Raw genomic sequence first — 27774 nt, 5'->3', positions numbered from 1 at the left:
ACTTGCGTTTGTTTGTGTTCATTTTCCCCAACAGGTCCACAGCATTTGAAAACAAAATAGACGCTGGCGCCATCTGCTCCATGAGAGCGGAAAGAACCTGAACTACGGCTGGTACGAAGGTCACAAAATTTAACGTACAGAGCAGGATCTCAAGTCGTCTGTTATCTCTGGTGTTTGCAGACTTGAAGTTGGGTCTTAAAACATCATACTTGTGTCAATCCGCGTTAATGGGATTGAAATCGGTCGCAGTTTGTGCATGTCGCGCATTTAGCAGGGACGCTGGAATGACGTGTTGCCCGAGCCGTAAGTACGAGCCGCGAATCGAGCCGGCAGCCGTCGGCAAGTGGCCGAAAGTTGGGTGCGAGGCTGGGCGGATGACTTCGCCACTGGCCTCTGCCCCTTCGTTCGAACCAAATATTTGGGTCAGACCGGGGCCGAGGGGGCCGTGATCGTCGTCCAGGCGGCCACCGGCGGCCATCGCCAGGCGTCGGTGGCCGCGAGGGCCGCGCCAAGGCCTCCGAGCGGCCGCGATGGCGAAGACCTTGACTGCATATTAATTGGCTAGATTGGCTGCTGGCGGCCAATTGAGCACCGCATGTTGGCCCTTTTTGGCTCAACTCTTTTTTGGCTCCGACAGGGACCCCTTTCACTTTGGTTCCCTTCGGCAGGGGACACCGCTTTTTGCTCGCCAGCTGAAACATGACACGGCCGCCGGCCTCTAATTCACGAACCATACTCATGGTATTATTTTTGTACCCATAATTAATATCATGTATGCATATACGCGAGTGTGCGTTGTTTTAATTGTGGTTTTGGTGCGCCCTCGATTTCTATTGAGTTCAATTCAGCTAGAGCAGGTTCCGTGCATTTTTTTTTATCGATGAACGGAAGTTTTTTATTTAATGTTTTGAAGGAAATAAACTTTTTTCTTTATTTATTTTTTCGTATTAAATTGACGTCAATTTTTCGTTGCAGGCGTTTCTTTGAGTAATGCTGTTGAACAGTCTGTAGAACATGAGTAAAGGCCGAATAAACAACATCTCACCCTCGAGTAGCACTCTGGGGGTCAACGCGGAAAACGAACGTTCCGCCGGCGCCGGAGACTCACCAGCCGCCTCCAGGAAACACCAACTGGGTGAGTTTCCAATAAGCCAAGAGTGCTGCTGTAATTTTAATTGTTTATAGTCAAAATTCATTGTAATTTACTGAGCCAAATTTACGTTTTGCACACTGAAAAATAAAAAATGAATTCATTTTTAGTTTTTAGGAAATTTTAAATTATTTTACAGAAGTGGGTCTATCTCTAATTTTATTGTCATAAATTATTTTTAAATTATTTGTGTAATTATTTTTTTAAATTATTTGTTTAAAATGGATTTTTTTTAACAATTTTTTCGCAATTTAACTAATTTTGTGAAAAATTATAAAAATCATTCCAATTTGTTTTTGAAATTCAAATATTTCATGTTATTATGTTTAACTCAATTATGAAATTCAATTTATTTATTATTCTATCCATTAAATATTTTAAAATGATAATCATAATATTCATTTGATCACTAGTTATAATTATTTTTAAGAAAAAAATGAGCCTGCAAGTTTCCTGCTAGAAGAATTATTCCTTTGCCATTTATTTTATAAATTTCCTTTTTACCGCGTTTTTTCCCACGAAATTCCAAAGCATATTATTATTAATGTTGTTTATATATCCAAGTCCCACAATGGTAAAAACCCAAAAACTTACTAAATATTTTAATTTTTTTAACGATTACACACCTTGAAACCAATCCGGCGATTGTTCAATTTCTTATTTTGAGAGTGGGTACCCTCAAAATTTTACTTTTCAAGTTTCTAAATCGAGTGTCTCAAGCAGATTTATGTAACTTCCTCAATAAAATCGCCTTTAAATTTGTCAATTTAAATAAAACCCAAATTGAAATAAAATATTTTCAATTTATTAAGGTTGTAAAGTTTTTTTTTTAAATCATCAATTTTTTGTTTAAAATTATGTTACTCTTCTAATTTTTAAAGATTTTATAAATATTTTATATGCTCTCTGTTTTTATGTTTTTATTTTCTGAAGTTATATGTAATCAGAAATCAGAGTCAAAACAAATAAAGTTTGTGCCTCTGAACTTTTGGCAATGGCGTTTTAAATATTTGACTATTTGCATGCACACGAGCAAACAAAGACGCAAAACAAATCAAAACATTCGTCAACTTCTGGGAATGACAAACATTTGTGTTTGCAGGTTCGACTGTGCGCGGCTTCATCTCGTCGACGTTCCAGAGGAAGTTGCAGCCAAGTGTGCCGTCGAGCAACGCCAAGCAACAGTCTAGTCGAGTGTCCGTGACTCCGTCGAGCGTGGACCGAGCCAAAAGAAAGCAGCCCACGTCGCAGGGCGGTCCTGCGGCCACCAGCAAGAACCAGCAGACGAGGAACTCGGTTCGCGCCCTGGAGCGGCGGCCGCGCACGGAAAAGGTGAGTCGAAAGCTTCTTGCGTCGCGCCTGTATAGCGTCCGCGCGTGTGTGCATCTTTATAGATTTCCTCGAATCATGTTGAACGGCAGCCTAGTAGTAAAATTAAGGAAAGCGCCACAGATAAGGCAGGACTGGAGAAACAGGTACTCTCGACATCATTCTCAACTGGCTTGGGAAAAACGGTTTTTTTTCTACGCTCATTAGATATTAATAGATAACTCCCAGCAGATTAAAGAGAAAAAAAATAAAGAACAAAAACAGTGTTTCAAGGTTGAAATTTAATTAATTGTTTACTTATAAATTTTCATTAAATTTAAAAATTATTTTATCTTAGAATCTCTTTCTCAATTTGAAATTATTATTTGAGCATATTAAAAAAATTGGATTTTTTTTTTAATTTAAATTTTGCTAAATACCAAATGTATTTCTCAAGCCAAGTAAAAACCACTCCTCCCATAGCTTTGGCTGTCCACGGACCTAGTCTTCTTTGAAACCTCACCCTCTGGCTGTTCTTCATTCCAAATTCTCACATTATCAGACACACCGGCATTGGACGATTTTGTGTTGAAATTCAAAACCACTTCTTGTATTTGTACCAAAAAACTGATTGAATCTCACCTACTTGGCTTTGGACCTCAATCTTTCTGTAAAACCACTCTTGAGATTATGAAACAACTTCCGTAGAGCTTTGCTTTGTGTTTTCCTACTTTCTTGAAGCCAATTTTGACCGAATTCCGTAATTCTAAACTTTCAGAATCTTGAGAAGTCTGAGAAGGAAGCCACGATGCCAGTGCCAGATAATACTCTGGAAGAGTGTTCGACTGAAGTGACTGAACAGGTGCCACTACCAACTGTTGTTCCGGATTCAAATGCAACAAGTAAAAAAATCAATCCCCTTTATCGTTTTTCATGTTTTGTTCTCAAGGTGAAAACATAAAAGCCAAAGGGGAAAATGACGAGGACGAAGGAAAAGCAGTGGCAGTGTCGCCTGACACTAGATTTTTAAAATTTGACGAGGAAATAGGACGGGGGAGTTTTAAAACTGTGTACCGAGGGCTGGACACAGTGGCTGGGGTGGCAGTTGCCTGGTGCGAATTGCAGGTACTTTTTTTCTCCTATTTTCAAACTTTAAAATATATGATTTTGATATGGGAAAGTTAACAACTATCTTTGCTATTGCAGGAAAAAAAATTAAACAAAAATGAGAGGATGAGATTTAGGGAAGAGGCTGAAATGCTCAAAGGACTGCAGCATCCCAATATTGTAAGATTCTACGATTACTGGGAGGTGGCGCAAACAAAAAGGAAGTACATAGTGCTGGTAACCGAGCTTATGACTTCTGGAACCTTGAAAGCGTAAATACAGTCATGTATTTTTTTAACCTTTATCAACATTTTATTTACTCCAGGTACCTGCGTCGTTTCAAAAAAGTTAACCCAAAAGTGGTTAAGTCGTGGTGCAGGCAAATCTTAAAGGGACTTCTCTTCCTGCACTCTCGGTCGCCGCCGATCATTCACAGAGACTTAAAGTGTGATAATATTTTCATATCCGGCAACACGGGCTCCGTCAAAATCGGAGATCTAGGGTTGGCCACCCTTAAGAATAGATCCTTTGCAAAATCCGTGATTGGTGGGTGCATTAAGTTGTTTTATTTGTACTTAAAAGCCAAATTGTGAATTTTTTTCAGGCACTCCTGAGTTTATGGCCCCTGAAATGTATGAGGAACACTATGATGAGAGTGTTGACGTCTATGCTTTTGGAATGTGCATGCTGGAGATGGCCACCTCCGAGTATCCATATGCAGAGTGCATGGGGCCCGCGCAGATTTATAAGAAAGTCATTACAGTGAGTTTTGTTTATCAGCAATTGAATTCTTGTAATAAAAGAAATTATAATTTGCAGGGTGTGAAGCCACTTAGCTTTGAAAAGGTTGAGAATCAAGAGATTCGAGATATTATCGAAAAATGTATTCGCCTTAAGAGAGAGGAAAGGTAGTTGTATTCATTTTTTTATAAAATCAATTCTAATGATTACTTTCAGACCAAGTGTTAGAGAGATAATTAACTACGATTTCTTCCAAGAAGACGTTGGCTTGAAGTTGGAGCTAGTGTCTCAAATCGAGGAAGTGAAGACGCTGGGAAAGGTTTGTTTCCGACTGCGGGTGATGGACCCCAAGAAGAGGAGTAACAAACACAAAGAAAATGAAGCAATTCAATTTGAATTTGATCTGAAAAATGATAATTCAGACATGGTTGCTACGGATATGGTAAAAATTTTCATGAATATTACTGTTCAAGTAAAAATAAATTCCTTCAGGGCACATCTGGTTTGATTTTGGAAGATGACGTTCGGCTTGTTGCAAAGCTGATTAAAGACCAACTCCAAATCGTCCTCAAAGAGAAGGAGGAGAAAGAAAGCGAAAAATTGCTTGAGGCACCTCAGTTTGAACAAGGACAAGGTTTAATAAAAATCAATTAAAATAGATCAAGTGTTGACCTTTGAACTTACTTAGATAAGACTAATGACTCCGGTTACATAACGATTCATAGGGAGGATCAGGAGTTAAAAGATGCAGCTGGCTTGTACTTTCAACAACAACAGGTCACTAACTTGCTAATTTTTTTCTTATTTAAAATTAAGACAAGTTTTTGTTCATAGACTGGAAATCAACAGCAGCAACAACAGCAACAGCCCTTTTACCAAATGACCCAGTTTGCGCCGCAAACATTCATGGAGCAACAGCCTCAGATGCAAGACATGCAGAATATGCAACCGGCATTACAAGAAATGCAAACAATGCAACAGCCTATGCAAGAGATGATCCCGCAACAGCAACAACAGCAGCAGCAGCCCCACACGCAAGAATTTATACAGCAGCCCATGCAAGACATGCTCCAGCAAATGCAGCCCCCCATGAACGAAATCATGCACCAGCAACCCCCGCAAGTCCAGGAAATGATGCACCAGCAGCCGAATATGCAAGAAATGATGCACCAGCAAGCCCAGATGACAGAGATTTTGCCTCAAGCACCTATGCAAGAATTAATGCAACACCCACCCCAGGTATTTTTTTATATATATTTATTTTAATAAAAATAATGGAAGTTTTGCTAAAATTTAAATTGAACGTTTTGATTTAAATAGCAGCAGCAACAACAACAACAACAACAAGATCTTCTTCAGCAGCCTTTAATGCCACCTCTCATTTTGGATGGGAACCTGATCAGTGGCCCGTCCTCACCTTACATTATGGAAGGAATTGCTCCTCTTAACTATTGCATAGACGTTGCAAACTCCTTGGAGACCACTGACAACCCACCGCAGTCTTATATACTCAATCATAATGTAACCCTATTAAAATTTTTAAATTTTCCAACTATTCTTATTTCTTATTTTTCTAAAAATCAGGTTCTGGGCCACAACGAACCAGAAATATTTCCGCAGATGGAGCTTCGACACTCTGGAGATTACTCAAGCTTGGATATAAGTAGTGCATGCGAACCTGTTCCGTTTCAAGAGCAAGTAAGTGCTTGTGACTTTTTGATGAGCCTAAAAATTGTAAGTTGACTGATTCAATAACCTACAGGGGCAGAACCAACTGCTTCAGCAAATTCAATCTGAAAGTAAAACAGTCACTTCGCCCAATTCTGAGAAAACTGACAATTTGGATGGGTTAGCTGTTCGATAACCCTAGAAACTGATCTCATGATTTAATAATTTTTCCCTCAGAGATTCTCAAGCTTCGAATGCTGCAAAGCAAAAGATCCGGCGGAGGAGACGAAATGACATGCGTGGACCTCGACTCACGATTTTATCCTTCACAAAAACCGAAGTCGAATGTGAGATGGAGTGTTCGAGGCAAAAAAGGGTTACATTCAAATTTGACATTGAAGATGCAAACTTCAAGGAAATTTCTCAAAACCTGGTATTATAAGAGAAAATTTTCTAAAATTTATCTGACATTTTTACCCTCAGGTTGATTCAAAACTTCTGGCCGAAGCGCACAGCAAAGCCCTGGTGGACTTGTTGACAGAAGCGGTTTCTCTTTTAAAAGAAAATCCCGAGGAACTGCCTATTTTGGGTGGAAGTGGTCTGGATAACGCTAGCCCTGTTGCTATTCGAAAACCAAGACAGAGAGATCGTGAACAACAACTTAAATCAAGAGTATGTTCATAAAAGAACTTTAATTTGTTATTGACATTTTGACGTTTTGTTATCTTATTAATCTTACAATTAATTTATTTTTCTTCAGGTTAGACACGGTTCCCTGACCCGTCAAACTTCCACATTATCGTCATTTTTCAATGGCCACCGCAGGCATCGCTCAGTAAGATAATTGAATTATTTTAATACTGGTCTTACAATTATTCAACTTTCTAGAGAGATGATAGCATTCCTGGTCTTCGAAGGTGGGATTCGATGACCAACTACTCAGCAGCCCAGGACACACCATTTGGCAGTCCCGTCAAAAGTTCCATACCAAAAAGCGTAATACATTTCACCTTGAAGCGCTTTCCAAATTTAACTCACTTAATCTCTCTTGTGTCAGGATAACACACCAATCAGTGATAATGAGCCGAAATCTCTAAGCATAGAGCGGCAGGCTTCAATAGACGAAAAGTCGAGAAGCAGTGGCGCTACCACACAACAAAACACGCCAGAAAACACACTACACAGTGACGCTCTGGCGAAATTATCCCAGCAGGGTTCCTTTGAGCAAAATCATGAGTCATCGTAAGTTTGAAAACAACTCAATTAGTTCTGTTGTATGGCACCAAAGAAAATTTTGCCCAGGTGCCAGACGATTGGGGAGCTGCACCAGAAATTGCAGGAAGTGACCTCGCAGCCGTCTGAGTTGTTGCTGCCGGGTAACACGCCTGTCACCTCCCACCCTGCCACCCCTTTCATAGCACAAAGCTACGATTCGTATATGCAAGCACTGCAGCAGAAACTCGCCTCCATTTCGATGACTGGCGGTCAAGCTTTAGTTAGTTTGAATTCATTTTATTTTGGCAAGAGATTTTTTGTCCGAAAATCTCTCGGCAAAATTCAGGACCTTCCGAACCTTTCCTCACAAGTATTTTGTTCCCAACAGGGTCCCCTCTCCCCTCAGAGCACAATCCATGCAAACATCAGCCCAGCTTTGCTCATCCAACAACCCTCAAACGCACCAGTTGAATCTGCTGACCAGGCCAGGGTCCCCACAGCTTCCGAACCGTTGGCAAATCTCCCTCTGCTGATTCCTTGTGCTACAGATCCCAGCAAGGTGCAGCCCTATGTAGTGCATCCGTTAACTACGGCGGAACAGTGTGCTCAGGCAGCGCTCGAACTTCAGAATCTCGACCAGGTATGGCTAATTATCTCAACGTTTCTATCATCACCAATATTTTAAATGCTAGTAAAAGATTTTTATGATATTGAAATTAAATTCTGTTTTCAGGAGCTCTCCAAAATCCACCAAGGAAGTAGAGCGACGGGCTTAGAGTCGCATCCTCAATTCTTGTTGCCATTTATTCATGTGAGTCAATTGCAATAACAAGAGTGAATGAAATATCTAAATCAACCCTTACAGTCTGATATTCCTAATTTGGTGCCACAATTGTCTTTGTCTGCGATACCTGGGCAGCAGCAAAGCGCCAAACAGCCGAGTGGTCAGACAGAGCAGTCAGCCATACATTCCAGTGAAGCAAGTTTAGGCCCCGCGGCGCCTCCAGTGCGTCGGGTTTCTCGATTTCAAGTATCCGTTGTCACGGAAGGCAATCCCAAGCCTGACGAAGGCAGTGAAAACAAAGGTTTTGATCCTTAACTTATTTTCAAAGCAACCTAAATATTTTCTCCAAAAGAGTCGGTACCTGTATCTAACCTAAATGTGCCGCCGAGTGGCCAACACCAGGAGGATGACCGGCACAGTCCGTCGATGGCCCAGCAGTTCAACGGCAGCATCCACCCACCGAATTACCCTGAAGATGCGCAGGTCAACAGGCAAGGGCGTTTCAGCGTCGTCACGCACCCTGGAGACGCTGCAGAGGACTTTCCGTGGGAGGATGGCGAGGTGGACGATTACTCGGAGGAAGAAGAGGAGCTGTACAAACGGCCTCAGCCGAGGTCCAGGCATGATAAGGTCAGTTCGGATAGAAGTGTGCTAGATCATCCCTCCCCTGGTTGGTTTGAATGCTATGAGATTCTCTCCGTATGTACCTTTGGTGTGTTTCTCAGGGAGGAGGCAAAGGCGCGCAGAATTTTTTCTACCAAATCTAGAAAATGATATTTACAAATGATAATAATTTTTCTTTCAAGGATTGATGATTATTTTAAATTTATAATAAATTATTTGAATGGAAGTTAAAAAAATCCTGCGTGCCTGCTCTGAGTTTGCTCGAATACTGTAGATTGGGCCTTACCATCTGCCAAAGCTGGCAGGGCTGGGGGCCGGCAAGCACCCCTTCCGCGGGCACCACCACCCCCATCCGCAGCACGTCTACCTTCCGGAGCACCCGTCCTATCCCGACCTGAGCAGGTACTACCAGGGCCACCAGTTGCCCGCCACTCCTCCTCTGGCGGCCCGCAAAGCAGACACCTTCAAAAAGGCAGGCAGCGTGGCCGACTTCCGCAACTTCCCTTCGCGCAGCACCAGTCCCGCCGTGCAGGCCAGCGTGGCGCCCCCGGCCTCGTTGCCCCGCTGGTCGAGCCACACCGACCTCAGCGTGCCGCCGCGCACGCGACGCAAGCTGCCCCAACGTCCCGACCAGACCACCCACCTGCAGCGCTCCTACAGCTTTGACCCCCACGACCGCCCTGAGGTAGTGTCCCAAAAACAACCCCCTCCTTTTGTCTCTTTCACTCGCGCCAGGAGAGAACTACCAGTTCTCATGAAAATCGACTCTATAGTCTCAAACTGTTCAAATTAGAGTTGTTTTACAATGAACAAATACTTAATTTAAGTGATCTGTTTTGCAAGAGACTTTTCATAATATATTTCATTCAAAATAACTTTTTCAACAAAGTGTTAATCTGAATTACTCAAACTTCGGAATTCAATTCTTTATGAATTTGCATTTGTATTTCTTTCATTGGAAGTTCTTAACTGATCCTATTGGACTGGAAATAATTCTATAATTAATTTTAATATGTTTTGAAAATTTTATTTCAAAATTTTAAACAATTTTTTTTTATTTATCTCTGTAGATATAATTGATTGATAGCATTAATTTTCATTTTAATCTATACATCAGTTTAATCAAGATTGCTATTTAATCAATATGGAAAAATAATTAACTTGGCCTTGTAAAAGTTATGCAACTTCTTATAATTTTTCATGAAATTTAAATTTAGAAGGATAGAAATAAATATTTTAATTATATTGTTTTCAGTTCTAAACAATAGACTTATTAAAACTATTTATTTGAAATTTTTTAGGTGCCGCAAAACCATTCCCAAATTAAAATGTTTTTGTCCTTGCAATACCCAGATCACTTAATTTAAAACCAACCGAGCTAGATTTGCACAAAACTAGTATTTTAGACCAAAAAAATTGTTCTGTAAATAAAATTCCAAAGAAAGAATTTCTTCTATTTCGGTCGATTTTGGTGAGCAACTGGTGTAATCGTGTGTTGTGCGAAGGCGCGGCGTGTCAAGGACGAGCCGCGCTTCCTGCTGCAGGCCAAGCTGAAGCACGCGCGCAGCCTGTCGAACCTGTGCAAGTCGAAGAAGGGGCTGTTGGCGGCGCCCACCGTCAACAACTACCACACCGTGCACGCCGGCGGCGCCGCCTGGATGCACCAGCCGGTGCTCATATCCTCGTCCGAGGACACGGACGTGTCCGACCTGGACGCCGACGACGAGCTGGAGCCGCGGTTCTCTGCCGCCGCGCGTCCCTCGCGTCGATACGCGGTACGCGAGCATGCAGGGTCGGACTCAAATCTCGCTTGTCCCACACAAGACAGACTCGATCCTTCTTTTTTTTTATTATTCTCTCTCTTATTGCACTCTGGTGACGGTGGTGGTGGCGACCTTGAACCTTGACCTGTCCCTGTTGTAGTGCGCGACGCATGCTTCACTCCGTAGATTATGAGCAAGGAAAAAAATAAATCAAAGAGAAATGTATGAATGAATGTTGTGGTGCTTAGGCTAGAGGAACTGGTGAGAAAAAAAGTGGAATTTTTAAAAAAATTTCTTAGTATTTTTTTTGTAATTCAAATTTTTTGTAGAGATCCTGATAGAAAGATTTTTCAGTTTTTACAATTGAAACAGTTTCATCGAAATTTTGTTTTGAGAAATTTTTAATAACTACATTTTGCAAAGATCTACAATTTTAATCTTAAATTTTTAAGTGTTTCCAGACTCTTAAATAATTAGAAAACCTTCCAACTTCTATTGCTCGTATATCCGCACCACAAGTATTAGATTTTTTTTCATGAATGAATCCAAGGATGTCGGCAGAAAGTTTCTATGCTTTTGTTTAGTCCCACAGTAACCTAGATCTTCATCGTCTCCATTATACAGACACACATACCATTAATTGTGAACTAATTATTTGTCTTGACAACTTGTTTCAGATAACATTCACTCGCGCAGCTAATATAATAATTCATTGCAGCTTCAAACATCGTCATGATCGTAGCAAAAGCCAGTGAAATCGCTCAAAAATCATAAGTCGCAAATTCGTGCTTTTCGGCCACGGTCCACGTTTGTGTCCATTAATTTCCAAGGCTTTTCGCTACTCATGTCACTCGCTTTGCCTTTCATTATAATTTTCAGCAATTTTGAACGAATAGTCTAACTTGCGATTGTATTTTTGGAACGCAGGACAGCAAATTCCACACCGGTATTGCACCTTATCATTCGGAAAATGATGGAAGCCCAATGTTCCAGAGAGATCTGAAGCTGCTTTTGGAAAGGTTTGTTTCAGTAAAACTCAATTACTTTTGTCAGTAATTTACAGTATTTTTATTAATTGACTTGTTAAAAATTAAGAAAATAACCAATGAAGTTAAAACAAGCTGTCTGAAATTATTTTTGCAATTCTCTTTAAATTTCTTTGTGCATTATAATGTTCCAATAAATATTTTATATAATTAAAGAACTTTTTAACTTTGAATTGTCATTTGATCAACAGACATGCCCGAGAAATGGAGGACCTGCAGCGGCGCCACCAGCGCGAATACGAAATGTTCTTTGTTGAGCATGGCCTGAATCCTAGGTACTCATCATCGTCCCACCTGCACCACCGACGGCCGTCGACCGGCAGCGACCCTTCCTACCTTACAGAGAGGGCGCTCAGCCCGTCGATGCACCCGCACATGTACGGCCAGGTGCCTTACGATGTCCCATCGCCCAACCGGCCTAAGGAGGAGGCGCACCACTATGCACCGCAGCAGCAACTCTGCTTCATTGTAATTGTCGTTTTGAGTCTCATTTACTTTTTTAGTGCCTTTTCCGTCGTTGGCTTTTTCCTGTGCTCATTACTGTTGTTGTTGTTGTTGTAGGCTCGTCCGCCAGCTTCTATGGCTATGCACATGCCCGGCCTGGCCATGCAGTACCCCGAGGGCGGCCACTTGGCTCCCAGGGGCTACCTCATCTACCCGGCGCCCATGAGCCAGGAGGGTGCAATCAAACTGGCCGAGGGCGGCTTCGTAGCCTACCCCCAGTGGATGACTCCGCAAATGGACAAGTCCGGAGGTCAGTGACCTCCTCTGCACTGCAGTCGAGCCGACGGCACTCGGGATGTGGGAAGCCATGCAGAAAATAATGTACTCACTCGTCAACACTGAGAGGAAATGTGATGTAACTCGTAATAATAATTATGAAAATAAAGCAAAGGCGGTACTTTGATCATCGTGAATTGAATTCAGGAAGCAATCATTCTTGTTTTTATTTCTTAACTTTACTTTGATCGGAAAATAACCATAATTATCAATTTAATTACTGATATTTGTTCTTCTCAGTCAGAAATACATTTTTTTTTTAAATTGGGTAAAAAGAGAAGAGAGGGTTTACAATTTACATTTTTACAACTAGTAGATATCTGCTAAAACGCCCGACATTAATTGAGAACTTAATTTGAAACCTTAAATAATGGTTTTTTTTATTTATAATAGAAAAATTAATAAAAAAATTTTATATTTTTGAAACATATTGATTTGCGAATAATGAGGCAATTATCAAAAATTTGTTCCACGCGCCTGCAATATAACCAAAACTTTTTCGCGCCATTGCTGTTCAAATGAACTCTCACCCCTCACCGTGATTGGTCTGTTGCTCGTTTCAGCTGAGAGGGCGGCGGCGGCATATTTACATTCGCAAATTCTTTTCGTGCCTGACATTTAATTTGGCATTAAGGAAGCTTCAAAATGCCGCTTATATGACACTCGTCCTCAATAGAGAGCCTCCAACTGCTCTAGTGCGCGGAAAACATCCGAGTCGGCCGCAAAGACTCGCTTTCGCCGCCAATTCGCCGAATGAAAAAGGTTGGTGTTTCCGAGGGTGGAATCTTGCGTGACTCACTCGGTCGTGCAGTTATTTTCGTGTGTACACCATCAATTTGATGTGCATAATTGATTCCTTTGCTCCAGTTTCAGCGAATCCACTAGTCTCGAGGCCTTAAAACATTATGGTAAGAAGCTTATTATTTTCGAAATCTAAAAGAGAGATTTAATTTAGAGTTCTCAGGCGGCCTCAAAGACGGAAGGGGTCAGGGTAGTGGTCAGGTGCAGGCCGATCAGTGATGACGAAAAAAGGGCTGGATTCACTTCGTAAGTATCTTTCTGAAAGCCCTCGCTAATTGATTAAAAAAAAAAATTAGAAATTACAATTACAATCTATTTAGATTTAGACCTCTTCTGAATCGATTCGATTTATGTAACAAAAATTTTTAATTCCAGAGTGGTCAAAGTACGGCAGGACCGAGGCGTTGTGGAGGTTTTTGCGCCTAGTGGGAAATCGGAAACACCCAGACGAGAGTTCACCTACGACGCTGTTTATGGATCTGAGTAATTTACTTTGCATATTTTCGTAATGGAAATAAAATTTAAAAGTTGCTAGAATTTAATACTCTCAAATTAAATTAAAAGAAATAACTCAAACTTTCATCAAACTTAAATAAACCTGAATTTAAACGTTTATTTATTATTTATTTTAGTTCTCGACAGCAAGAGTTGTACGACGAAGCTTTTCACCCTTTGATTGAGTCTGTAATGCTCGGCTTCAACGGTACGATTTTTGCTTACGGCCAGACTGGAAGTGGAAAGACCTACACAATGGAAGGTGTGATAAAAACCTCAAAATTTTTCACTTCAAATATTGAACTGAAGTATTTTTATCAGGCATAGCAAATGACCCTGAGAAACAAGGCGTGATTCCTTTTGCGTTCGAGCACATAATGAACCACATCGCCAGGTCGCAGGCCACCAAACGCTTCTTGGTTCGCTGCAGCTACCTGGAAATTTACCAAGAGCAAGTCCGGTAATTTTTGATGGACTTCAATAATACACAGAAATTTTAAATAAAATTGGTCATTTTCAGAGATTTGTTAGCTAAAGAAATGAAGAGTTTGAAATTGCGTGAGCATCCCGAGCACGGCGTGTTTGTCGACGGTTTGCTGACTGAAGTGTGCAACAGTGTGTCTGATCTCAAGCATTACATGTCCATAGGCAATAAGCAACGTAGTATAGGGTATTTGCAGAAATCATTTCTAATATTTTGTGTGTTGACTGCTTCCTCTTGTTTCAGTGCCACCTTGATGAATAGACAGAGTTCCAGGTCCCATTCGATTTTCATGATCACCGTCGAGTGTGAAGAAACGGCTTTGGACACGGCCAGCGTCATTCGAGTTGGAAAACTCAATCTAGTTGACCTGGCTGGCAGTGAAAAGCAGAGCAAAACCGGCGCAGAGGTGCGATTTAATCACATATTAAGTTTTAATCTTATACTTAAAGAAAAATTCATAAATTTAGGGAGTTCGACAGCAGGAAGCTTCGAACATCAATTTGTCATTGTCTGCGCTCGGGAACGTGATTTCAGCATTAGTCGAGAGTCTCAAGACCAAAGATAAAGAGACGCACATTCCGTACAGAGACAGTAAATTAACTAGATTACTCAAAGGTATTATAAACTCTCTGTGTTTTCTCATATTTTATTCTTAAATGTTAATTAATTCAAGATTCCTTGGGAGGCAACTCGAAAACAGTGATTGTAGCAAATATTGGCCCAGCCAGCTACAATTTTGAAGAAACAGTGAGCACCCTCAGATTTGCGTCGAGGGCCAAAAAGATCAAGAATGTCCCTGTTGTGAATCAGGACATCAAGGACGCCATGCTGCTCGAGTACCACCAAGAGATCCAAAGGCTGAGGGTAATAAATTATTTTTTCTAATGAATCAAATGTTAATTAAGTCATTAATAATCAGGCCACTCTGGAGGAACGCAAGAAAAAGAAACTGGAGGATGTGGGGATCAAGTCGGTGGTCGAAGATGATAATATTGTACAAAACATGCGTAATTTAATTTTCGTAATATAAATATTTATTTTTTCTAGACTAATGATAATGCAAATGAGTACTTGGTGAGCGAGGAGAAGGAGAAACTGCTGCAAGAGGTCAAATCGAAAGAAGAGGCCTTGGAAAAGGAAAAGGCGCAGAAGGGACACCTTGAGGAGAAAATCAAGGAGCTGGAGAGCAAATTGCTTTGTGGCGGAAAGAATATTATAGATCACACGAATGAGCAGCAGAAAGCTCTGGAAATGCAGAGGCAGGAAATAGCAGAGCAAAAGGTCAGTCTTTACCTTTATAGCTGAAATTTTAATTAATCTTTAACAAATTAGCAACGGGAGCGAGAAATGCATCAGTTACTAGAGGAGCAGGAGGAATGCGCACTGGAGATGAGAGAGACTCACTCCAACCTACAGCAAGACATTGCACAGACGACCAAAAGGCTGCGGAAGGTCTTCTCAAAGCTGCAAGGGGCCAAGCAGGAGCTTCACGAGGTTTGTTGCTTTGTGGATAAATTTTTATCAAAAATATGTAAAAAAAATTGTGGCTATCAATTTTAGCTCAGCGAATTGAATGATCGTGAGAGACGAGAGTGCATGCACACTCAGAACGAACTGACCAAGGAGCTGAAACTGAAGTATCTGATCATCGAGAACTTTATTCCAGCCGATGAGAAGAACAAGATTCGCCAGCGAATTGCTTATGATGAGGATGAAGACGCGTTCTTTTTGCTGCCACTGTCTCAGGTGGCGCCGCAAGTCAACAGCCGTCCCGTCTCGGCTGCTGGATCTCGAAGGCCTGTCTCCGAATACGCCAGAATGTCTTCATTCATGGGCGGAAGCCCAAGATACAAGGTCAGATTTGCAAGTCCATATTAATATCCTTAAATAAGTCAAAAAATTTTAGGGTGAGAACATTTTGTCCCTGGAGTTGGACATGCCACTGAGGACGACCCTTGACTACGAAGGCCCTCGAGTGTCTCCCAAAATTCAGGCTGTCCTGGACGCTGCACTGAATTCAGTTGACCCCAAAGAGGCAGACATTGACATTGACGCCAGTGCAGCGTCCCTATTGGCCCAGGGCAGGATCCGGGCTGAGCGTCGAGACAAACAACCGAAACAGACAAGGTAAGTTATTCTATATTAAATTGGACTATTTCTTTCACACCTATTTTTGCAAATTTCAGAGCAAAGAGTGCTAAAAGCTGCTCATCGTCCAGCTCCTCTCCGACTTCGTCGTTCCCGCAGGCGAGAGGTCTGGTTCCCAAATAGCTAGGGGAGGGCTCTGCCTCCACTGCCTCTGAAATTCCCTGGTGGCACCTACTTATTATAGTCATAGCTTTAATCTTGTTGTCGCCCCCAAATGTAAATAATTCCGACGGCAGCAATTAGGTTCATAATGTTTGCACATTTGTTTAGTTAAGGCCTATTAAGCGCAATCTGCAGAAGCAAAAGTTTAATTACAACAGGTGATAGGATTAATATATTGTGCTCAGATTTTTTTAAGGAATGAATTTTGATAATTTTATTGATGGCTCTGAGCATATTTATAAATCTATGAAAACAACCTGTTCTTCAAATCAAAAATAATTCTTTACCAAGTTGATGTGCTCATTTGTAAGCAGTAGCAAGTTTAATTTTAGTGCTCAAATATTTTGAATATCGTGTTTAGCAGCTGGAAATCCAATTTGTAAAGTATTTTTATTATTTCACTGTGATATATTATTTATTAATCTGTATCCACTTATGTTATGGTTATATTTATTACGGTTATTTATTAAGGTTTGATCTTGATCAGTATTATATTTTGCAATTTATCGTAAACGCACCGCAACTTTTATAGTTTTTTCACTAGTCCTGCTGATATAATGGCATTTTTTAATAATGTAACATTTTTCAATGATGTTCTGTGATTGGAATCGCAAAAACCACAAGTGGCTATTCAAAACTGATTGCAAATCAATAACCTCACTCTAATCATCACCGCAGTCGATTTAAAATAAACTTGTTGTAAGTGTGAATATATTGTATTGGTTTTCTCTATAATGCGTGGCTATACCAATTTTAACAAAGCGCGAGAGCTTATATAATAAAGTTTACAATCCAAAAAAATAAATCCTGTGTAAAATGTCTTTCCTTCAAATGTCAAAAGGTCACGAGAGTTCCGAGATCAGATTCTTCTTTTTCTTACTGTCTGTGGACAACTTGATCTGTTCGTTTTCACTTTCACTGTCCGAGGAACCCGCCTTTGCCTCTTCATCTTGCAGATCCCTCAAGATTCCAAACCTCTCATCCTCAAGATCTGCACATGCCAGGTTCTGCAAAACAACATAATAATTTTTTTATTAATTTAATTTTTAACCAGAGTTCAAGTTTACAATTTCAATGTAGTTGTCCTTGTGTTGCTGGCTGAGTTTCTCAATGTCCAGTTCCGCGATGTCGGAAGTGTCGGTCAGTTTATTGTTTGCTTCCTCCATTTGGGGCAAAAATTGTTTCACCCTGTCCAGAAGAGCGCTCCGAGGCATGGCAGTGATTGTGGGAGGCTTTTTCTCGCTTGTCTTGTCTAAAAGTCGAGTGACTGCTCTTTCCGAAGCTAAAAAAAAACAGGGGGTTTAATTTTTGTAAATGGTGAGTTTTGTATTTTAATTTTATATTGATTTTTTAATTGAATTTACCAGTCATTGAATCAGGAATACTGAAGTCCAGCTTCTCCGGCTTTTTCTCACTCGAAGACATATTTGTTTGAAATAAAATTTATTTAAGACTGAAAAAGTTGTCAAAGTATTCTCTCCATGTGATCCGCGTGGAAATGAATGAAAAATAAACCCTTTTCTGTTTACATCTCCATTTCCTCCACCTAGTGGCGGCGATTTACACTAAAATTTGGGTCCAAAAGCGCGCGCATATGACGACGTCACGAGAAAAAAGGCTATAAAAGGGCCAGGCAAGAGGCTGGATGATTGTTTTATTTTGAAAATAAAAATTTAAAAAATTTTGAAAATTAAAATTTGTAAGTGAATAAACGCAGTAAAATATTTCAAAACAATTAAAAAGTGTTTGATAATCCAGGTTTTTTAAAGTATGGTCTGATGTTTTTTTTAATTCATGGCTGTTTATTTATAAAATTTTTGGTGTGTTCCTAACGTTCACGTATATAAGATTAGTTAACATTTCAAGCCTGTGCACATTAATATTAATTCTTCCTATTCGCCTGCGGAAAATGAATAATCCGGAATAATCTAAGTCACGTGTAGGCAGTAAATATGTGCCGACAACAGTTTGTCCAATCCACCCATTTTGCAACCAACAAAAAAATTCATTATTAAAATTAACCTCTCTCTTGTTTGGAGCTGTTCCACAGCCTTTTTAATCTTCGTATTAAAAATCACACAATTAAGAAATATTTTCATGACTTCTTGTTTCTTCTTAAGCGCCGCTATACTTTTTCAAATAATTTGCTGGAACGTATCCCTGGCCGCCGCTCCTGTTCTCAACATACCACCACTCTTCATTTCCTTGCTGGTCGTACTTATTGATCACCTTCAGAACTTGGCCTTTGGTCAGTTTCAGCGTGAAATTGTTGATAGGATCGAAATTGTATTCCGCGTAGAAAAACTGAGAAAAATGAATGTCAACCTAACTTGTGCGAAAATCATTTATATAGAGTTAATTACATCCTCATCAGGAATTTCCTCGTAAATATCCTCTTCTTCAACTTCTTCGTAGGTAATGTCAGTCTCGTCGCAGGAACCAACAGAAGTTTGCGGACTTGAGTTAATAAGATACTGCTGCAAACACCGTTGAGCCACAAATCCTTTGTTTTCTGTGAATTTTTTTTTTTAAGTGAAATTGATCTTGATAATTAATGAAGAAATTACCTCCATCATCAACAAACCACCGTTCACCACTGCCCATGGGGTCTTGTTGCTTGATTGCGGCAACAAGGTCTCCCTCCTGGACAGAGAGATCGAGAATTTCGCTCTTACTCCACGGCTCAACAACTTTGAATATTTTTTCAAGTGGGTATTTGCTGAACAAGTATGCAGTCCTGCTGGTGCTCTGACTGTGCTCTTCAATCTTAAAATAAAAATTCATTTGGAATATAAAAATTTTAAGCTAACAATTCATTATTTATACCTTGCTTTCAGCACAGGTTGAAGTTTTTCTATTGGATTTCAGAGTGCCAAAGTTCTCAGATTTGAAAGTTTTTGATACAAAGCTCAGCTTGTTGCTCATTTCATCACAGACTAAATTATGCTTCACCTTAAACACCTCAACTGAATCTCTGGCAAATCCAGCCATCACCGGCAACTAAAAAAATGTCAAATTTATATTTGTACTGTGTACTTTGATTGATAAGAATATTATTTACTATCTTCAATTCATGATTTGTTGACAATTAACAAGAAATAAGTATTAAGAAGAAATTAATACCTCCATTAGATTTAAATATGGTTTAGCTGCTTTGGCGGAGAATATTTTTCTTGCTACAATGTAAGACATAACACACTCAATGAAAATGTCTTCAGCGTGAACACAAAAGGTTGGAAGTTCTTCCAGCAACTGGGAGTTCAGAGCTTCATAAGTGTGCTTGGCAAGATTGAGATCATCTTGGGTCTAAATAATTAAGAAAAACATGAACAAAATTCATAAATTTGAATTTTATAAAATACCTTTGGATCTTTCAGTTTTTCTGCCTTCGACATTAACGCTTCATAGTCAGCTAACTTGTCATTTCTTTTTTCTATCAGTTTCAGTGGGCCAAGGGCAAGTTCTAAAATGATATTCAGTGTGTCCAGGACATACTTTTGAAGACTGGATATCTGTAGGAGCAGAAACAAAATAATTACATATTTGATTTTTAAATTTTCCATTTAAGAAGTATTAATTAAAAATTGAAAGAAAACATGTAACACTAAAACATAAAAAGCTCACATTGTCAGACAGAACACAATATTTTTGATGAAAATAATTAAGATAAATTTAAGAGTGCCGTATTCTAAAGAAAAAAATTTATGATTATTAATATATTCCATAAATTTAAATTAAAAAATTATAAAATATGGAGGGCAATTATGACTTACAAACTGTTGGAGTAGTTCTTTAGAAATAAAGTTTTGTGCTTCTTTGAAGTCCACGTTGTTAGCAGACTTGTCATCGAAAAAGTCAGAAATTGCATCAGCTAAGCCGAGCTGGGCAGACACAGCTTCTTTTATGTGAAACAAAACTGATTCGATGCCCTGGTGAAAGCTTCTGATGCTCTTTCCTAGGGACAAGAACACTCTTGCCTGCTCGTTGAAAGCCTCGTCTCTGACCTACGCAAGAATACAATTTAATCCAAACTAAGAATTTATTTTATTTTAATTACTGTGTTAGATATTCCAAGAGTTGACGACAATTTGGCACTCAGACGAGATGACTTTTTTGTGACGGAATGCAAAGAAAATCTAGACATTTTGAGAGAAAGTGAAGAAGTTCCATCTCCTAAATATCTTGACACTGTCAAAAAATTAATAGATTGATGTTTTTATTGTTTTTAATTTTATGTGTCATACCTATGTCTTGTCGCCTCTTAGCCTCATTGATGTACGAAGCCACTTCGGACATGGTTTTCACAGCCACCAATAAACCTGCCTTGTCTGGATGAGCATCATCCGTGCACTGTCAAATTACAATGAAATTGAATTTAGTTTTTTTCAATACAAGCTTTACCTTGTAAAGTTCATTCAATATAAGAGGGTACTTCATTATTCGCTGAACTGGTTTTATTATTATGGAACTCATGTCGAAGCACGAAATCTGCATTTGCAGCGTTTCGATTCCTTTTCTAAAAAGCTTTTGGATGTCTTCATTTTCCCCATACTAAAGAAGATAAAAATAAAGTTTATTAAAAAAAAACATTTTAAATTTTTAAATACTTTGCTCAGAAGCATCAGCGAGTTGTCATTGTTGATACAGTACGAGGTGTAAACATTTTTCATTTCTTCGGCCATTCCCAAAAAACTGGGAGCGATCAACTGCTTGTCCTCACTTTTCCCTTTCATAGCCAAGATGACTTTGTCCAACAATGATTCCGACACTTTTATCACCTTTGCCGTAAAGAATTATTTAGAATCTTATTTATTTATATATTTTTTATTTATTTTACCTCTAAAATGTTGCCAAAGAGCAGATTTGCATCTACACCCCTGGACTCAAGTATCTGTGGATTGTGCAGGTTGAAAGTTTCATAAGTGATTTTCAGATCTCGAATAAAGTCTCTCTCGGTCAGGACAAGTTCTGTTATTACATTCTGCCTTTGTTCCCACATTTTGTTCCTGTCAAAAAAATTAGACTAGATTTTATTATAAAGCATAAACAAAAATAATAATAAGATATAATATATTATATTCTTAAAAATTAAAGTATGGCATATTAACACAAAACAAAAGAGGTAGAAACCTTAAATCATCCGTAGTTTCTTCATTTATCTGAGGTTGTTCTGCAGGCTCTATACAAAATGTTTAGTTTATTTTACAGCAGAATAAAAAATTCTTAGCATACTTTGAACCTGCTGTATTGGTGGAGGGGCTCGGTGTGGAACTCGGATTAAACTTTCCTGCTCATGTCGCTCATGAATTGGAGGCACAATTGGTCGAATAGGCTCAACTAATTGCAGTTCAGGTTCCTCATCTAAACAACGATTTAAATTAAGTGATATAATAAAATATTCATGAACTGTACCACTCTTAGGAGGTGATGGAGGTGGCGAACTGGGAGGCAAAGGCCTCAAAGATAAACGTGAAGTTTGTGAATTTCTTGATGGGAGTGATTGAGGCTTGGATAAAGAAAGTTGATTCAAGTTTTTTACTGCTAAATCCTCCAAGGAACTGGTAGGTGTGCTTTTAGAAACCGCATCAAATTTCAAGTGTTCCAAATAGTTTGACGGACAAAGACCTGTTTAAGTATATTAGTTTTTAGCACGTGATCATTTCGCTTTTACTAACCAGAAGTTCCATCCGCCTTTTTCACCATCCACCACTGATCATCACCAGTCGGATACATGAGAAAAACCGTCTCACCTTCCCGGACAGTCACATCACCCGACGTTTGTGCCTGGAAGTCGAATATCAACTTGGCAAAACCGCCGACAGTCAGGCCTGACGGATCCTTCGAACTGGAAGGGCAGTCCACGACAATGTTGACAAAGCTTGCAGGAAATATTCCCTGACGACCATTGCAAGATCCTTTGATCCAGTCTTGGTCTACGTGACACGACATCATTATAATTTCTCCTTCGCCGAAACTCAGCTCGTTGTCAAATTGGGCAGTGAACGGGAAAAGGCCAACACAATAAGGCTGCATTCCCATATCAGATTGATTTTGTGGTGCACTGTATAAGAATCAAAGATACCACATTTGAATTTAATTCAAAATTTGTTTTTATACCTTGCTAGTCCTTTAGCACTTTGATTGTTCTGCTGCGCTGTTGGCTGAAAATCTTGAGCCATGCTTTCCCTATAGGGTGGAGGCAGATTTTCTACGTAGGCGGGAGGCAGATCGGATTTTCTGTAGGGACTTGCTACAGCCAGTGAGGGTCCTTCTTCTAAAACCTCAACGAAGGCAGACGGAAAAATTCCAGACTTTCCCTGGCTGCAGCCATAAAAGTAAGCTTTGTCTACTGTGCGCTCGACAGTGACAATGTCACCCTCCTGAAGATCGACTTCTTCCTCTAGTTGAGCTCTCATGCTTGTTTTCACCCTAGCCCGACGAAGTTTCTCCTGCAATTGGTTATAATTAAAATTAAAAAAAAATAATAATTAAGTAAAAGATTACCTGTTCTGTATCTAATTGGAAAACATAGCTCACTGGAAACATTCCAGTTACTCTGTTGCATTGTCCATTCCACCAGTTGTCATCAATCTTGTGAGTGCCAATCACAAAATCTCCTTAAATGGGAACCAAAATATTAAAATTATTAAATTAATTATAATTATTTTAAATTGATTAGAATAAAACAATTAAAAATTAAATTACAAACCTTTAAAGATTGTGAGGTCTCCAGTTTGCTGCCCAACAAAATCAGACACAGTGACGAACAGCACCTGTCCGACCTCAACAAAGGGTGGTTGCAGTTCACTCAGGTGTCCCAAGGGCACCCTGCCCTGCTGATCACCTGGCAACAGGCGGCATTCGCACCAAATTCGGTCCGATTTTGAAATGACCAGGACTATGTCACCCTTGGACACACACAGTTCGTCCGGAGTGGTGGTTAGAAAGTCTTTCACCACTCTGCTCACAATCAGTGGCATTATTTCGGTCGTTTCAATAACAATAACGTAATCGCTGCTACTGAAAAATATGATTCCGCATCCTGAATTTCTTTATAAAATCTAGAGTAAAATCAATGGTCGAGACGATCGCGTCACTTATCTATAAAAAAAAATAAGGCGATACCCCAAGAACCAAATCACAAAACAAGCAACAAGCCAGCAGGCAGCTTTTGGCTTTTGTTTACTTTCCTGAATGAACTTGTCTTGTTCTACTTTTCCATTGGTGCTGCTGCAACGCACGTGGATTGGTCAGATTTTAACTTCGTGCAAAATTCCACCAGAGCGGCGTTGCGTTCGCGTCCTATCTTTCCCCATGCATTTCAAGAGCACCAAGAGCTAATGGGTAATGGGTTGTAAAAAAGGTGCAGACGTTGGTGCAGACGCAGACAGCAGTTTTGCACTTTTTGCAGCAGTTCGTGCCCGAGTCCGGTTTTAAAATTTATGAATATATTATGAATATATATATTAAGTCATATTAAGTGATATTAAGTATACTTAAAATTTTGAGGCGAAAAATACCCTCGCTAGCTTGTGTTGCTTTTATACACAATTATAATTATAATGTATAAATTTTTATAAAATAGATAATTTGAAAACAGAAAACCAAGCATTTATAATACTTTTAATTTTAAATTACAGTTCTTTGGCAATATGAAGTAAGAAAAAGTTAAAAATTAATTACAATCAATCCCAATCATTTTTTAATAAATTGAATACAAAAAAACAGACATGAGTTTTATGAAGAAAAAAAAACAGCGCGCTAAACTCAAATAATTTGTTTTTGGTTTGAAATTAATTAATGATAAAACGAAGAAACCAATAACAAAGGCAAAAATAGGAAGGATGATAAGAATAAATAAAACAATCTAGAAATTATTACTTTAAAAAATGGAAAGTAATTCATATTCATCAATATCAACTTAAAGAGCTCTTAATTTTTTTTCTTGTTTGAGATGAGAAATTATTTATAAAATCATTTTGTAATTGCCTGATGAAGCAATCTTTATAAAATACGCAATTCAAAAAGGAAATATTAATAAAATATCTAAAATTTACATTTTTTTTTTTAAATAAATGATAAAAATTTATTGATTTCCATCATTGCTATATTGAGTGTATTATCAGTCTTTGTTTTAACAAATGAGAGCAGATCCGTAAGAATGGGGTGAAGACCACATGGCGGCGGGAGATCCTGGAAACGATTCACCAGTCGAACTGGATGACACCCTGTTACTTCTTGGGCGCTGAATTTGGCGCGGCTGCGTCGGTTCCATGGCCAGACTCACGTCTTGACTCTCGGAAATTTTTGGCCAGTACCTTAAATAAATACAAATTATTACAAAATTTAGAAAGATCTTTTTGATGAGCTTTCATTATCCAAGCATTACAAAAGAAAAACGCAAAATAAATGTACTAAAGCACGGCGCCAGGAGAAAATTTTGAAGATAATTTATTTTATTTTGCTCAAAAATAGATTCCAGCTCATTTTTTAATTTTTCTCGGTGATTTTGATTTAAAAAAATAATATTTTGCACTACAACAATTTGCCTTTAAAAAAAAGTACTTACTGTGAGTGTTTGGCAACTAAATCATCTCTCAGTCCATCCACGTTTTCCTGAATGCGGTTTATATTGAGCTCGGTTTGCAGAAACATGTGCACTGCCTTTTCGCCCAAATATGAAGGGACGCAAACCAATCTAAATTAAAATAGAAGAAAAAAAAGCATGATTTACAATTTCTTTAAAAGCGGAAAAAATCTTACTCTCTCAAAAAAGTTTGCAGTCCTAGACGTCTTTGCTCGAGAAACTTTTCATCTAACGAAATGAGCAAAAAGGCACTGCTGGGGAGGTCTGGTGGATTCCTGAATAAAAATAATTTTAAAAATTGTAATTATTTTAATTTTCTTGCATATACCTGTGAGGGTGGTGACGTAAAAGTAAGCGGCGGAGCCACTGAAACTCTGAAAATTTTCTGCGGCATGACGACTTTGGCACCGAAAACGCGGGGTGACTCGTCTGGAATATAAAAATAGAATTATTTAAAATTTTGTTTTGTGAAATTAGATTCTTTGAGAGGCAAATATAATTTAAGTGCTGGAACCAGAATTGACCGGTTTAAAAGTCGGATTGGGGGCAACGACTTGTGAAATAAAGGGATCAATTTTGTTTGACGTGTCAGACGCGGGACAAACACCGAGCTAGTTTATTTGTTTTTGGGTCATATGACGATTATTGTCAATTGTGTGAGCTATTTTCAGACGCTTGTCTCTGCGTATGAGGTTTTCACATCCGTCACTTTCATTTATTGTGTGAAAGAGATGAGGAAACAAGATCACGAGTTATTTAGTTATTTATATCCATGATGAAAAAAAAAATGAATTTAAAAAGTGAATAAAAAGTAATTTTCTCATAAACTGCACTCCTCTTAAAGATCCTCTCCGGTCAAGTATATTGCGCTCTATTCTGAAAGATTGCTAAATTTCGAATTTATCTTGTGAAAACACTATTTGAAAATTCCAAACCGTTGCGTCTCAATCAAAAGAAATCCTAAATATGAGTGATTCGCGCGAAAAATGTGTGAGAATTGAGTAGCCAATCAGATCCATCAGTTTCTTCCAAAAACTGCAGGTTTTCGTCACTTGTGGCGCTGCGATCGCTGATTTTGCCAAGTTTTCTGCAGCGCCGTGGAGCATTAGTGTCAAAATCAGCGATCGCAGCGCCACAAGTGACGAAAACCTGCAGTTTTTGGAAGAAACTGATGGATCTGATTGGCTACTCAATTCTCACACATTTTTCGCGCGAATCACTCATATTTAGGATTTCTTTTGATTGAGACGCAACGGTTTGGAATTTTCAAATAGTGTTTTCACAAGATAAACTCGAAATTTAGCAATCTTTCAGAATAGAGAGCAATACACTTGACCGGAGAGGATCTTTAATAAATTTTTGTTTAAAATATGATTTCAAATTTTTATTTCAATATTATTTCTCATTTAGAAAAAAAGACTGAAAATTTTATTTCATGTGGTTTTTTTCAGTTTTAAAATTCTTTAGAAATAAAAATAAATTTGGTATGAATTTTTATAAAAAATTTCTTTGTAGAACAAATTCTCATCCGGTTTTTTAATACAGAATCAATAAAATTTAAATACGTACATGAAGATAGATTGTAAATGTGGTGAAGCCGGAGACGGGCGACGATCGCACCAGCATGGGTTCCTGCACCGAAATGTCGATGTTCATGGCCAAGGCCAGTGTTGGCAGACGTGGCTGAAAAAATCGCGCCTAAGGTCAGTGGGCGGAATTTTTTTCGCGACAGACGATAATTAGGCGAGAACGGGAAGTGATATCGGAAAATAAAGAGAAGCCTTAAAAATTAAAATAATATGATATATTCATAAAATAAATAAGGTTGAGTAATTAATATCGACCCTTTGATCTCTGGCTCATCACTTTTGTAAACAGAGAGAGTCACAAGTTTGTGAATGAATGTTTAATAATTTCAGAAACGACGCAATTTCAAATTGACCCACTTGAGTGTGGATAGCATGAATAAAAAATACTTGAAAAAATTTGGCTTTCTAAATAGCGCAATAAAAAAAAAATACGTTTTAGAAACTGCAAAAAAGTAAAACTTTTAGTTATATAACTTTTTACTAAGTATTATGAAGAAGTTATAATTGTTCTTGCAAATTATTTTAATAATATATAAAATTCAATTATTATTTAAAATTCATTTTAATTTTATTGATTGGTAAAATTACTAAAAAATTTGACTTTTATGAAAGTTATGAATTGAATTCGAAACGAAAAATAATTTCTTATTGTTTTTCAAAAGAATCCCACTGAATTTATGTTAGAAAAATATATAAATTAATATTAAAATTTACGTTCAATAATTAACTAATTTAAAAAATTTTTATTTTATTAAAAATTTCTTTAAGTAATTTTTAACCCAAAGAGAACAATTAAAACTCATTAAAAAAATCCAGAACAAAGTGAATATTAATAAATTAGAAACAAAAAGTCTATGAATAAATCCACACGGTCTCGAATGAAAATTATTAAAAAAAAAAAAGAAAAAAACTATAGATCACTTAAAACTTAAAATGAATCAATAACTAGTGCTCATTAAAAAACTCACCTGCACGAATTGAAGCAGTTTGATATGGGAGATCAGAAATTAACGAAAATAAGTCAGAAAACTCTAGCACATCAAATGCGCCTCAATCGGGCTCCGTTTGCGAACTGTCGAGGAAGCGTCTCGCGCGTGTGGTTAATAATTCCCTATCCCTACCACTTATCTTTTCTCTCACATACACGCGTTCTCAACTGGCTGATGCAACGACGACTGGTTTTTAAATCAAAACAACTCGAGCTGTATAATTTCTAAACTGCAGACATGCAAAGATGTGATCGCCGCCGGATATTTGGGGCAAATTCCTTGTTTTCTGATGCAACAACCGCGCTCAATTTGATTTGAAATATATTAATTAAT

General features: G+C 38.6%; 5 protein-coding genes across 11 annotated transcripts; 2 read left to right on the top strand and 3 right to left on the bottom strand.

Moving 5' to 3' along the window:
• Positions 1 to 120: 120 nt before the first annotated feature.
• On the top strand, positions 121 to 12336 carry LOC132204740 (serine/threonine-protein kinase WNK2-like). Of its 6 annotated transcripts, none has more exons than XM_059633457.1 (32): positions 121 to 303; positions 976 to 1135; positions 2253 to 2482; positions 2545 to 2625; positions 3237 to 3360; positions 3408 to 3583; positions 3665 to 3837; positions 3891 to 4111; positions 4170 to 4327; positions 4385 to 4473; positions 4523 to 4748; positions 4799 to 4940; positions 4995 to 5083; positions 5141 to 5545; positions 5630 to 5827; positions 5891 to 6004; positions 6069 to 6154; positions 6212 to 6407; positions 6458 to 6646; positions 6735 to 6809; positions 6863 to 6970; positions 7032 to 7216; positions 7277 to 7469; positions 7578 to 7829; positions 7923 to 8000; positions 8055 to 8274; positions 8323 to 8603; positions 8872 to 9282; positions 10103 to 10372; positions 11288 to 11379; positions 11598 to 11874; positions 11968 to 12336. In XM_059633457.1, exons 2-32 carry the CDS (start codon positions 1015 to 1017, stop codon positions 12166 to 12168), a joined length of 5661 nt encoding a protein of 1886 aa, XP_059489440.1. In that variant the 5' UTR covers positions 121 to 303; positions 976 to 1014; the 3' UTR covers positions 12169 to 12336. The 6 variants fall into 6 exon arrangements, with proteins under 6 accessions (XP_059489440.1, XP_059489441.1, XP_059489439.1 ...); XM_059633458.1 differs by having other exon boundaries at positions 122 to 303; positions 5633 to 5827; XM_059633456.1 differs by having other exon boundaries at positions 122 to 303; positions 5627 to 5827; positions 8326 to 8603.
• Positions 12337 to 12762: 426 nt separating this feature from the next.
• Positions 12763 to 17091, top strand: LOC132204742 (kinesin-like protein KIF3B). Of its 2 annotated transcripts, none has more exons than XM_059633461.1 (16): positions 12763 to 12948; positions 13054 to 13094; positions 13142 to 13233; positions 13363 to 13470; positions 13620 to 13744; positions 13804 to 13942; positions 14003 to 14152; positions 14210 to 14372; positions 14434 to 14581; positions 14640 to 14830; positions 14886 to 14960; positions 15014 to 15247; positions 15299 to 15460; positions 15527 to 15820; positions 15873 to 16093; positions 16153 to 17091. In XM_059633461.1, the coding sequence occupies exons 2-16, from the start codon at positions 13092 to 13094 to the stop codon at positions 16235 to 16237; spliced, it is 2190 nt and encodes a 729-aa protein (XP_059489444.1). In that variant the 5' UTR covers positions 12763 to 12948; positions 13054 to 13091; the 3' UTR covers positions 16238 to 17091. The 2 variants fall into 2 exon arrangements, with proteins under 2 accessions (XP_059489444.1, XP_059489445.1); XM_059633462.1 differs by having other exon boundaries at positions 13151 to 13233; positions 16153 to 17090.
• Positions 16484 to 17785, bottom strand: LOC132204743 (uncharacterized). The gene is made up of 3 exons (XM_059633464.1): positions 17641 to 17785; positions 17344 to 17558; positions 16484 to 17283 (listed from the first exon to the last, which is right to left on the bottom strand). The coding sequence occupies exons 1-3, from the start codon at positions 17699 to 17701 to the stop codon at positions 17119 to 17121; spliced, it is 441 nt and encodes a 146-aa protein (XP_059489447.1). The 5' UTR covers positions 17702 to 17785; the 3' UTR covers positions 16484 to 17118.
• A 282-nt stretch (positions 17786 to 18067) lies between these two features.
• On the bottom strand, positions 18068 to 23452 carry LOC132204177 (dynamin-binding protein-like). The gene is made up of 19 exons (XM_059632508.1): positions 22986 to 23452; positions 22781 to 22893; positions 22394 to 22725; positions 21952 to 22337; positions 21689 to 21901; positions 21509 to 21637; positions 21407 to 21455; positions 21114 to 21282; positions 20884 to 21054; positions 20678 to 20827; positions 20521 to 20626; positions 20334 to 20464; positions 20050 to 20280; positions 19639 to 19788; positions 19400 to 19582; positions 19103 to 19276; positions 18844 to 19042; positions 18640 to 18788; positions 18068 to 18580 (listed from the first exon to the last, which is right to left on the bottom strand). Exons 1-19 carry the CDS (start codon positions 23254 to 23256, stop codon positions 18392 to 18394), a joined length of 3495 nt encoding a protein of 1164 aa, XP_059488491.1. The 5' UTR covers positions 23257 to 23452; the 3' UTR covers positions 18068 to 18391.
• Positions 23453 to 24359: 907 nt separating this feature from the next.
• On the bottom strand, positions 24360 to 27582 carry LOC132204428 (sorting nexin-3-like). The gene is made up of 6 exons (XM_059632926.1): positions 27421 to 27582; positions 26433 to 26546; positions 25192 to 25292; positions 25040 to 25138; positions 24846 to 24974; positions 24360 to 24594 (listed from the first exon to the last, which is right to left on the bottom strand). The coding sequence occupies exons 2-6, from the start codon at positions 26517 to 26519 to the stop codon at positions 24411 to 24413; spliced, it is 600 nt and encodes a 199-aa protein (XP_059488909.1). The 5' UTR covers positions 26520 to 26546; positions 27421 to 27582; the 3' UTR covers positions 24360 to 24410.
• Between the last annotated feature and the right edge of the window lie 192 nt (positions 27583 to 27774).

Source organism: Neocloeon triangulifer, unplaced genomic scaffold (genome assembly GCF_031216515.1).
Source record: "Neocloeon triangulifer isolate White Clay Creek 2 clone unplaced genomic scaffold, ASM3121651v1 ptg000022l, whole genome shotgun sequence".
NCBI classification, from domain to species: domain Eukaryota; kingdom Metazoa; phylum Arthropoda; class Insecta; order Ephemeroptera; family Baetidae; genus Neocloeon; species Neocloeon triangulifer.
This window is presented reverse-complemented; position numbering and strand designations above follow the sequence as displayed.